This window comes from Rhinichthys klamathensis, unplaced genomic scaffold, assembly GCF_029890125.1.
Source record: "Rhinichthys klamathensis goyatoka isolate OS25496 unplaced genomic scaffold, OSU_Roscu_1.1 h1tg000121l_1, whole genome shotgun sequence".
Classification (NCBI taxonomy): Eukaryota; Metazoa; Chordata; class Actinopteri; order Cypriniformes; family Leuciscidae; genus Rhinichthys; species Rhinichthys klamathensis.
The window spans coordinates 6,951,250-6,963,497 of NW_026606658.1; the positions used below are offsets into that span (position 1 = coordinate 6,951,250).

The 12,248-nt window shown below is 36.6% G+C and overlaps 2 protein-coding genes across 2 annotated transcripts; both read left to right on the forward strand.

Annotated features, from left to right (window-relative positions):
* The first annotated feature begins 549 nt into the window (after positions 1 to 549).
* gall (galanin-like) lies at positions 550 to 1,921 on the forward strand. The gene is made up of 6 exons (XM_056255767.1): positions 550 to 835; positions 1,065 to 1,148; positions 1,220 to 1,274; positions 1,369 to 1,452; positions 1,614 to 1,667; positions 1,765 to 1,921. The coding sequence occupies exons 2-6, from the start codon at positions 1,065 to 1,067 to the stop codon at positions 1,821 to 1,823; spliced, it is 336 nt and encodes a 111-aa protein (XP_056111742.1). The 5' UTR covers positions 550 to 835; the 3' UTR covers positions 1,824 to 1,921.
* Positions 1,922 to 5,199: 3,278 nt separating this feature from the next.
* On the forward strand, positions 5,200 to 11,827 carry valopb (vertebrate ancient long opsin b). The gene is made up of 5 exons (XM_056255757.1): positions 5,200 to 6,005; positions 6,887 to 7,097; positions 7,749 to 7,866; positions 8,069 to 8,308; positions 11,486 to 11,827. The coding sequence occupies exons 1-5, from the start codon at positions 5,636 to 5,638 to the stop codon at positions 11,744 to 11,746; spliced, it is 1,200 nt and encodes a 399-aa protein (XP_056111732.1). The 5' UTR covers positions 5,200 to 5,635; the 3' UTR covers positions 11,747 to 11,827.
* Positions 11,828 to 12,248: the final 421 nt, after the last annotated feature.

Below are 12,248 nucleotides of genomic sequence, written 5' to 3' on the forward strand. Positions count from 1 at the left end.
AAAAAGTTTCATTTGTTTTCAACTATTCCCATATGCATTGTGATCTCAGTTGCTGCCTAAGATTTCCAGATATCGATTTCTGAGAGGGAACGAAAGAAATGACCTCAGATATAAGAGCATACCTGCTCTTAACAGCAGATGAGTGCATGAAAATAAAACACAGGGGCAGAGATCGAGGTTAATTCATCTGAGGTCACTATAATGCCTCCCACAGGAGACTGAAATTTCGGCTCTCATTCCCTGTTTCAACAAGCTTCCTCATCGGCCTGTTCCCCCCTCCCAAATACAGCTTTAGCACAATTAGTGGTAGATAATTAGGTGGAATGTTTTAGGGCTTCCCTGTTAATGGATAGAACGGGGCAGAAGGTGCTGTAATTATATGTAGGGCAAAGTGCTGTTATTAAAGCATCAAGGATTGAAATGGATTTCAATATTACCTCATGTGATTAGATAGATAGATAGATAGATAGATAGATAGATAGATAGATAGATAGATAGATAGATAGATAGAACCATTCCTTCTCTCTCCCTCCTGTACTGTATCCTTGCTAACAGTCTGATTAATTCTGTCTCATCATTCTCTGTCCTTCCTCCCTCTCCCGTCTCTGTAAACAGCACCAGTAATTATGAGAAATGAACAAATGAACATTGTACTAATAGAGTTTCATTATGTTAATATGCTGTATGCTGCTGGGTGTATAAAAGACAGACTGTCCCTCATTCAGACACACACCTGCAGCAACCCTGTTATTTGAAGGTTACAGGCTGTCTCATTTCCCCCACTGGAATTCATTTTTTTTGTATTAATATTAAACAGCAACTCTTCTCTTAGAAGGTAAGGATTATTTGTGTTGTGTGTGTTTGTGCTTTAACCACTGTACTGTTTTCAGGATTGTGTCTTAAATGTTCCTCATAGAATAAGGTAAAGTTAATGTTGTAAAGAAAATCTTTATTTTTTATAAAACATCACCTGGGTAAAAAGTAACCTCAGTCAGTCTAACACTACCTATATGCATACAACAGCAATAGTAATGTACATGTTACATGCACTGTTTTTTATACAGATGCAGACAAATTGTGCTCTACTCTGTATCTCACTCTGTGTATTTACTGCACATCTCTCAAGGATCCATGGCATGACCCTCACGGTACATCTTCCATTACCTCTTCTCTAGCTTAACTATGATTGTTTTTTTCATCGTCTCTTTTAATCCCACAGAATCCGGAGAAAAAAGGCTGGACTCTACACAGTGCTGGGTACCTACTAGGACCTTGTAAGTGCATTGCATTCAAACAATTTGACAGCTTTGTTCAAATGTGTATTTTAACAACATTTAATATTGGTTTTATTGCTATAATTTTGTGCAGATGCTCACAGAAGTCTTAGACACAGAGCTATGGGCAAAAAAGACATGTGGAACGAGAGTTCAAGCGTGCCAACATCTTCATATAGTCAGTCCTTAAAGCATTTATTACTATTTATTTTATTATTATAATGTGAAATATTATTACATTCCTATTTATTTTCCATCCTGTCCCATTCTTAAATGTTATTCCTCTTTGTAAAATAATATGTTTTCTAAAGTATAGTCCAATTTTTTCCTATTCCATAGATGATTCCTATCTTCACTCACTGCTGGGTCATCTTGCATATCTGCGATTAAAAGGTGAATTACATAATAGTTTAATTGATTTGTTTCCATTTAGTAGTAACTGAAAGAAATCTGATTCTAGGCAAGTAAAAGTACTATTTTTCTCTTTCAGAAATGGGAATGACTGAAGATTTTAGTGGCTCTTTAATTAATGCCCATATGAAGCAATAACAGAAATACCCCTGTTTAACTGTTTTTCAACAGCTGCCCTCTAAAAATGTTTTGCATTTCATCCTATTTATTATTATTTATTATGTATTAACAACTAGTTAAAATTGTTCAAATGCATAGGATTAATAGGCTATCCCATGAATCTGATTTGGCTCATCTCACCACTTTAAACAGAACCATTGTTGGTGCATAATTTCCTGCTTCTGAGTTCAAATAAAGCAATTCATGACAAATGTTTTAAAAAGCCCTTTGTTTATTTCATATAAAAAGTAAATTGATGTAGCTAATCTGGGAGCAGCAATTTACTGTAAAAAAAAGCACAATTTTTTTAAAGTACAATCAACTTGGAATGTTTAAGTCATTTCAACTTTGACATTAAACTGACTTAAAAATGAGTTGAATATTGAACAACTTGCTTAACCTATTTGATGAGTTAATGTAAGCAATGAGCAATGTAATAACATATGATGTCATAACTTGTCGATCATGTAATTTTTACAGTGTTGTGTTGGTGAATAAGAGGTTAAAACTAATGAAACCTGTTGATTTCACCATTTCAATTTACAAACATTTTTAAACAAATAGCAAACTAGCTCGCTGATTCCAATAATCATTTTATGACTTAACACAGAGAAAGAATAATAATACTAATAAAAAAATGAAACGTAGTGGGAGTGTATATTTCTATGAAGTGTGATAAAGTGACATTGGATCGAGCTTAATTTAATACAAGATTTCTTGGATAGGCCATGCGTTCACATGTGTTTTGGATGTCTCTTCCGTCGAAATGTAAGGTAGAATCAAAGATTTAACACTTGGCGCCATCTTGTGGCAGAAAAAGGAAATGACATGGTGTAGAAACGATTTTCACTCAGTAATTGCTGGTAAATTTCACTGCAAGTAGGCCTAACCCATTGAATTAAACGTGAAATATTGAAGTGCATTTTGAAAATGACATTTTGAAACATTCATTTGAAGTAATTGATGCCTAATGTATCCATGTTGTTTTTTAAAATCAAGATACATTTTAGGTTAAAATCTATATGAATTTATCTAGCCTACACAATAGTGGTGTGGTGTAAATTCATTTTTCAAATGTAAACTTTCATATAATGTGATTTCATTAACCTCATGCTTAAGACTAAAATAATAATAAATGCTAAAAAATAGTTGTAGATGGAGTATGTCACACTGTGTGTATTTATATGCTACTAAAGTGAAAAACAACACCTAAAATGTATATTATTAAGATTAATTCTGAAGTTGTTGTAACAGAGAGACATCGGAAGAAAGCTGGAGGCTAAAAGAGGCAGATGGGAAGGGGCGATTTAGGGCTTGGGGGGGCAGATGGGGTCCTTGGAAGGATGGCTGCCTACTTCCACATGATGATTATAACAACATCTGAGCTTTTCCAGGAACTATTTTAAACAGTATGCCTCTGCTAAATATGCTCTATCCCATCAATCCAATGCTAAGGCTTTTACCACTCATCATAAATGGAGTTTTCTAAAAAAGCATCTTGTATTACCCAATATTTTTGTGGTCAAATAAATAATTGATTTGATGATTGGTGATTGAGACAACAGGAATTCACAAGATAATGAGATTTCAATCAGTTGTCTTCCTAAAAGATGAGCTGACATTTTTCATCTTTATGGTAGAAAGGCCAATCAACTGTGGATTGTACGTGTAATGGTTCTGTAGTGGAAAAGGTTGACTGACAATCACTGTGTTTACAGAAATTCTTGCACTCAGCTCACTCATAGCTCCAATACGAGCTCAATAATGCTCAATAAAGGTCGCTTGGATTTGTAAAGGTTATATTAGACTTATGCAATACCAGGTGGTTGGATTAAGCTGCAATTGTTTTGTTTATTTTTTTGACAACTGCAAAGTCACAAATGGCAAAAAACAAAACAATCCCTCGCCCTATTTACTTCATCCCTAATGAAGTAAATAACTCGGGGTCAATTCCAGACATCACAATAATCCATTAACCAGAGGGTCACGGTAATGCCACAATTTAAAAGCACAGGTAATAATTAGGCCAAGCTTATATGACGGACAGCCTGTCATCTGCAGCGCTGAGCCAGAATACTGATAAGAAGGTCCAGGGTAAATGAAAATGTTTAACTGCTCAGCAGGACTAGGGTCATTTTAATGCCACTGCTACCAAGCATATGAAAGAGTCTGCAGCTGTAAAAAAAAAAAAAAAAAAAAAATCAGACGGCTTTTCTTTGACATGTCCCATTATGCTGTGAAAGGTCCAGAGAGCCGTATGACTCAAATAGGAACGTCACTTAGCGACTAGGCACAAACTGAAATTAGTACCACTGGAAATCAAAAAGGTCGATGACTGTGGCACACACACACACACACACACAATCTATCCTCAAAGAAAAGGATCCATCCTCAAAGCTTCCTTGCACCGGAACCATACTCAAGCTAATTAAATTTGCTCAAGATCAATTGACCCTTCATTACAGTAGAATAGCAATTAGGATAAACAGTTGTAAACCTTTATTTCCCATCATGCCTGTGGTTTTGCATGTGTTGATCGATCCTCATAAGATGCATACACGTGCAAGGTCAGTGCGTGGTAGTGTGTGTTGTTTCTAAATGTCTGAACAAATGTCTCAGTTTCTTTGCATTTCCTATTTGCTTAATTATTTCTCCATTGGAAAGCTGCACAGGTAATCGTGCTGTTTAATCTTGTAGCGGATGAATCACTCCTGGTATTTTTTCCTCTTGTCAGTTTGAGGCAGGAGACATTTCAGACATTATCTGTGGAAGAAGATCATGAAATAATCTCGTATGTCAAAATATTCGGCTGATCAAAATTATGCTGTGAATTTTTAAAATTGATCTTTTGCTCAACATTACTTTTTTTAAGGAAAACTTTGCATAAAGAATAATCATCAGTGCTGAATTTTGATGTATGCAATCACCTCACTGCCAGTAATCTGTTTAGTTTAATTGTGCATTTTTTCTTTGTGACTTTTTGTGGCTTTTTTTAGTTCCCAGTGTTTTTTTATATTTGCCAGTGGATTTGGACTCAGATACTGCCACCTATTTTTATGGATAGAGCAGGACATTCCCATCAGACAGATAGATTTTGTCTTGCACCCTTATGGAGTGCATATGATGCATACCCATGCATACCCCATTTTTGCACCTTTTTAATGACAGCTGGTCATGTGATGGAAACCCGCTCCATGTAGGAAAAAAATAGCTTTTTCCTCAAGTTTTTTAGCTGTTTCTAAAAGACCGATATGTCTGGAGACCTCATCTCGTGTGAATGTTTATCATTTAAGTGATAGTGTGCATGTGGAAAACTTTTTCATTGGGTGAAAAGCCCCGGCATGCGTTCAGCTTTAAGAGAGCACAGCGCGTGACGCCCCTCTGAAATGTCTCAGTAAACTTGGAAAAGGGCTTTTCTCATTACCTCGAGGGATTGAGATGGCCATGCCGACGGACTGTATATATAAAGGAGAACAGCAGGAACATGCCTATGCTCAGCCGTGGACGGAAAGCGAGCGGACCTGTGACGTTTCAGTGCAACCTCAGTGCAAAGGCGCTCTTCTTTTTAAGGACTGCTGTCTCCTCAAGTGGATTGCTGTACTTGAAAATATTGTTGTATTTTCGAAATTAAAAGCATTAAGAAACCGTATACTATCCATTTTGCAATTATACAGGTGTGTTTCTGCACATTCTGTGTCGGTTAGTAGGCTGTAGCCTATAAAACACCTGTCTTGGACTTTCAAGAAGCTCCCAAGTGATGATTTTCTGAACTTTTCTTGATCGTTTTTTCCATGTCAGCCCTAAACTCTGTCATGGAATCGTTTGTGTCTTTAGTCACCGAGTCCACCGACATCACCCCACCGGACGATCCGTTCACGGGTCCCCTCAAGTCTATTGCGCCCTGGAATTACACGTTCCTCGCCTGTCTGATGTTCATAGTGACTTCACTGTCTATAACAGAGAACTTCACCGTTATGTTCGTGACGTTTAGATACAAACAGTTAAGGAAACCGTTGAATTACATCATTGTTAATTTATCTGTTGCCGATTTTCTAGTTTCACTGACAGGAGGCACTATAAGTTTTTTAACTAACGCACGAGGCTACTTCTTCCTGGGTGTCTGGGCGTGTGTGCTGGAGGGATTCGCTGTCACTTTTTTCGGTGAGTTATTAACTATACCAAGACGTGTAACATTATTCCTTTAGTTTAAACGAAATAGTAATTATTTTGGGTTACTAATACAATTTATTGTATTTTTTAGTCATTTAAATATGTTTATTTAGCCCTTATTCCTTTGCTATCTCCTAGTGACAATAAATTATTTCATTGTTATTAGTAATAAATTGCATCTTTTTTTTTTTGCAATTGAGTTCTGTTGTAGTATGTATTCCACTTGTTGCTAGTGCATATTCGAGTTTTATTCATTCCATTTTAATATTATTTCTTATTCACTGCTTACCAGAAACTCTCCCAATAGATTTATTACCAGTAGCCAACTTGTCACTGTTGGGCTAGCAAAGGTAGGATATGTTAAGAATAAGTAATAGTTACTTATTGAATAGATAGCCTAGTCACTATTATTTTTTTTGGCATATTGTTTATCATTTCTATTACCATGGCTTTACTACAAAAATCATTGTTAAAATATGGTTACTGTAGTAACAATGGTAAATTTGTGTTATACAGTGGTTTTACCGCAAATAGTTGTAGTAAAACCATGGTGTATTTTTTTCATAAAAGTAGAAATTATGACACACTAAGTCAAAAGTAAAATGTATGACTTTTATCTCATAATTCCGACTTGTGCAATTATGACTTTTTATCTCATAATTTAGACTTTTAATGTCATAACATTTCCCTTTTGTGACGGAAATGGGCTTCCCTAGTTACCTGCAATCGGTCTCATTTGAGCTTGAAGGGTTTCCCCCTCCCTACAGTAAACTTCCATCATAGTCGTCTCCCATGATACTCATTGTTTGTGTGTGCAGTAATTGCTTTTCTGAAGAGTAAACAGTAAATGGGTGTACCTTCTTGCTTTCTAGGGATTGTGGCTTTGTGGTCTTTAGCAATCTTGGCATTCGAGCGTTTTTTTGTGATCTGTCGTCCTCTGAAAAATGTCCGTCTGGGAGGCAAGCATGCAGCTATGGGTCTTGTTTTTGTTTGGACCTTCTCTTTCATCTGGACAATCCCGCCGGTTCTGGGTTGGAGCAGTTATACAGTCAGCAAAATTGGCACTACCTGTGAACCCAACTGGTGAGCTCAAAATACCATTTCACTGAATGGCCCTTCCTGTGTGTTATATTATGACAGAAAAAAAAGAAACCACTTATAACCCCAAGGCTCATGCCATGCAGCCATCAGTTGAAAAATTGCTTTCAAGAGACTGGTACAAAACATTTGTGTCTGTGGCTTGGCCTTGGCCTTGGAACACAAACAGTGCAAAAACATTTGAATAGGGAATGCGCACTGACACATAGAAGACTTAGGATGGGGGAATATTTTTTACCATTGTCGGGCATAGTTGCATCCACATTGATGTTCAACATTAGAGTAATGCAGTTTCTGCAGTTGAGATCTCTGACAGCAAAGCAGTAAATGTAACGTTTTAAATTCTGGTTTCTATTTATTCTCAAGTGATCCAAATGTTGGCACTGCCTTGAGCTTGCAGTGGGAGCTTAGTACTCAATTGTTCTGTTGCAATGTTTTTTTTTTGGACAAACAAAGCACTCAACAAAACATATTATGCAAGTGTCTAACATACGCATGTGCTCTTATTGGTAAAGATTTGTGCATAACTGATTACCTAAGCATTCTTATCCATTCATTTTTTGTGCTCAAAGTACCTTCTAGATGTCATGTAGGTAAGATTGAGGAGGTCTAAAGTCTCTGTTTTCCTCCTTTAAGGTACTCAACTGATTACTATGACCACACCTACATCATCACCTTTTTCACTACATGTTTTATCCTTCCTCTTGGCGTGATCATTGTCTCCTATGGTAAACTTATGCAGAAGCTCAGAAAGGTTGGTCAAATACTCATATCTTGATTTTCATTACTTGCTTCATAGCAAATCTTTAGATCATGTAAATGAATAAAGAGCAAATAAAACTCACAAAAAACTAAAAGCCTTTTGAGATTCTGTTTGGTCGTGTATTGTAATTAACATTTGATTTTAACTTACTCTTGGACTGTAATTAACCTTAGAACTTTATTATGTCTAATAGGTATCAAACACTCATGGAAGGCTGGGTAATGCGCGTAAGCCTGACCGAGAGGTGGCGAGGATGGTCATTGTAATGATAGTTGCGTTCATGGTTGGATGGACGCCTTATGCAGCATTTTCAATTATTGTCACAGCCTGTCCCACAATTTATATTGATCCTCGCCTGGGCTCAATACCGGCCTTCTTCTCAAAGACTGCAGCTGTATACAATCCCATCATCTATGTCTTCATGAATAAGCAGGTACATCTTTGCCATTTATCATCCTTATCTGGCATTTTCAGATCACCTACACATCTTATAAAAATAATACTTCTGAGTTTACGGTGTCGTGCAGAGAAAAAACGAAGAGGATTTTATATTTTATATATTAAAAATTGATTTCTGGTGTTTTATGCCATCGATCAATAAAAGAAGAAGACCAAAGGCAATGAATCTTATAATAGCACTATGGGAATGTTGTGGTTTATGGATATTATAGCTATCCTGTCGGAATTCAGTTTTCTTTTCAATAAAAGTCATAGAATGAGCATGAGGTCTGAACTGCTAAACTTTTTTCCCCTCCATTATATGTCAGGGACAAATGAAAGACATCTGATGCTCTTTACTCTTGACAGTTTTGGTTGAGGAGATTCAGTTTTTTCTTACTTAAAAAAAATTACATTTTTAAAAGTTCAAATCCACAGAGGTAGAGTGGTCCATGTATACCCAATGAAAAATGTATCATATCTCTAATGTTGGTTTAAACCTCTGACTATTTCCAATTGAATGATATTCTGCATTCTCAGTGGAGTCATGCATAATAACCGATACAGCACTGTTGCTCCATGATATCCCATTATTTTTTTAACATGGTTGTAGAGGGAAATTTCTCCTCAGTATCCCTGTAGTGTGTCGTTTGATGTAAAGAATGAAGCAATGATCTTTTGCAGTCATGTGACTCTGATGACCACCCCTAGGATGTGGGTCCCAGGTGGTTTGGAGCGGAGGCTGCTGGACCCCTTGAGCTGTGCACATCTTCCAGAACTAACCCAGTTCCTTCCCAGCTGTTCCCAGAATAAATTCAGTGCAAGGGTCACAGCCAGGGTCGCAAATTTTTCTGATGTGTGAGAGAGAGAGACAGACTACATTATAGAGAGACGAGAACAAACACTTCAGATTAAGAATAGTGACCGTTTTTTTACCCATAGAGCATTGGTAATGCTGCATTGTATCACAAGAGCCCTTGTGAAAGTTTGCTGTTATTTGCCGTATTCAATGAGGATGCAAAGTTTACTGTCTTTTCTGAAATGATGTTTTATTAACAAAGTTCGGGAGAAGCACGTTCAGATAATTAACACGGGTGGAGAGCACTCAGCAATCATGATTAAAACGTGTATATATAGACTCAGCAGTCTCACCTCATTTCTCTGACAGTTTAGCAGCATCCCTCCACCACCCCTTCTCCACTCTTCTAGTCCTAAACCACTTTACATACAGGGGGGAGTACTCTGGGTTCGGGCCGAATTCCGAGCTCGGAGCCCTCCCCCCGGACAGCACGCCAAATACGCATTATACTTTATTCCCTTTAATTGTATGTAAGTGTGAACTCGTGAAATGGATCATATATCGATTTGAGAGATCTGAACTAGAACATTTGCTGCTAGATTTAATTGTCTTTTTTCAATTGTTCTGGTAACACTAATATGGCTACATTTGTACAATGTATGTTTATTAATGCATTAGATGCCTTGAACTGACAATGAACAACACTTTTTGAATTGATTAATCTTTTAATGTTAATTTATGAATATACTGCTGTTTGTATTTGTTCATAAAACACTATTAATGTTAAAAAAAAGTTAATCTTAAAAGAGCTATATGTTGAATTCAGAAGCCCTTTTTATTAGCAAAACTTGGCCATTAAGTGAACTGCTGCCAGCAACTTATTGCTCGTGCTCGCACTTGTGCACACATAACATACAAGAGACTGGATGCGATTCAAGGCCCCGATATATACTCGCGTCACAGCATAGTTCTTTTTCGTTCTTTGCTTAGGAGTAAATACCGTTTCAGAGATATACTGTTAGTGAACATCCCATGCCGTCCACGCTGCTGAAAGCGACATTTAGATTAATATGTACACTGTAAAAAAAGTTGCTGCCTTAAATTTTTAAGTACATTCAACTTGGATGTTTAAATCATGTCAACTTAAAATGACATTAAACTGACTTAAAAAATTTGTTTAATCTTGTATAACTTTTCTTAACTTATTTTGACGAGTTAAAGCAATGTAAAAACTTATGTTGTCATAACTTATTGATCATATCATTTTTTTAATAGTGTAAATATGTGCTGTGTGCTCTACACTCAATAACAAAATAAACACACAACAAAAATCTCAGTGGTGAGAAAACAGCAGTTACGAAAGCATCTGATCATAGTGATGTGGATATGTTTGCACCACCATCATGTCGACAGTTAAAATGATACCATTACGATAGTCTGATTTTGAAGTATATTTGAGACTGTAGACGATAGATCTGGCTATGTGAGACTATAATTGAATCCCTAATAATTAATCCCTTTTCTTTGCATGACACTTTGACATTGCGGTACAGAATGGCTTTTTCGGCATTATCCTGAACATTGTATAAGAATTCGCTTAATGTGTCAGAGAACGGAAGAGAGGCTCTCGGCAACGCACGTAAACGTCACATCCTTTTGATTTTCCTGGGGAAATGTCCCTAGTCCTTTGCATAAAAATCAGTCTACAGGCTTTCAACCTAGTAAGTCAGAGAAGGTATTGTTTTTTTTAAGTTTTGATACAAACTCTTCACACATGGACAATACAAAAGCGAATAATACATGGAATTATTACAAAGGCTATAGCCCCTTTAAATTAAATTGAAAAAATCATATTTATAAATGAACATTATTTTAGACTAGTACACTGTAGAAGTATTGTTATAAGCAGGTAAAGCGTTCTATGACTTTCCAGTTGAGATGCAGTATGTTCTGCTTGTATTGTTCTGTAAATGTATCCCCACTGTAGTGGCTCTCTGCATTACAAATTTGTCAGAGACAGGCAGTAGCTGGTATTATAATTACCCAGGGTACCTCATTTTCATCCAGTCCAACCAAAACCTTGAGGAAATGAATATATTTACTTCCCATGACCTTATCTGCTTTAATTAAGGCCAAAATGTCCTTGTTTTACATAGAATACATATTGCTTAATGACCTTTTCCTTGTTTCATTGCAGAGGTTGTGCAAAGGGCTAACTGCTGAAAACAAATCTCTACATGGTGTCACAGAGACAGAAAACATTAATCAAAGCTTTTCTTTTGTGTCTTGAGTTCATAACGAGCATAATTAATAGCATAATTTCTGTAAAGTCACGATCCTTATAAACGTTCAATCTAATGCTTTTTCTCTCAGTTCAGGAAGTGTCTGATCCAGATGTTTAGAGGAAATGTCACCAGTCTGGATTCCACCAATCTGAACCAGACATCAGACAGAGGGCCCATCACTGCCACAGGTGACAGTCACCTTGGAGAAATGTCCACCATTGCGGTTCGTGTGCCTATGTCCATGTGCAACATGGAGAAGTGTAAGGATGAAGAGGAAGAGCCGGAGCAGAGTGGGAATGGAGGTTCAAACCAGCTCCCTTTATCGGATAGTCAAGTATGTCCTTTGTAGAAAAGGACTAGTCTGACGGAATAAATGTATACCCTTATTAATGTATAGTAGTCTAACCTGTTGTCTAACTAAAGCATAAATCCTGCAGTCATTACCTCTATTGGAATGCATATGTTAGAATGTATGGTTTGTGTTTTCATATGTTCTTTGTTGTTGTTCGTATTTTTTTATGTTGTGGCGATTTGCAGTCTTGGCATATCTGTTTTTGTCAGTATCGCATTATTACCAAACATGGAGGCGGCAGGCAATACATTTCTGTAAAGTCCTCTGAGCAAAAGCTAATTGTTTTTCAGATCTGTGCATACTCTCCTCTCACTATATTGCTGATTGCACACTAGTATCAGTGCAGATGTAGTGTTTTCTTTTAAATGGCAATTGTAATGAAAGACAATAATATTGCAATAACTTTCAGTTTAAGAGTTGCTAAAGTAGATTTTATATTAAAATTCAGACTATACTGAGGTCAAAATACAGACTCATTTAATAATCGACTTAAAAAAGA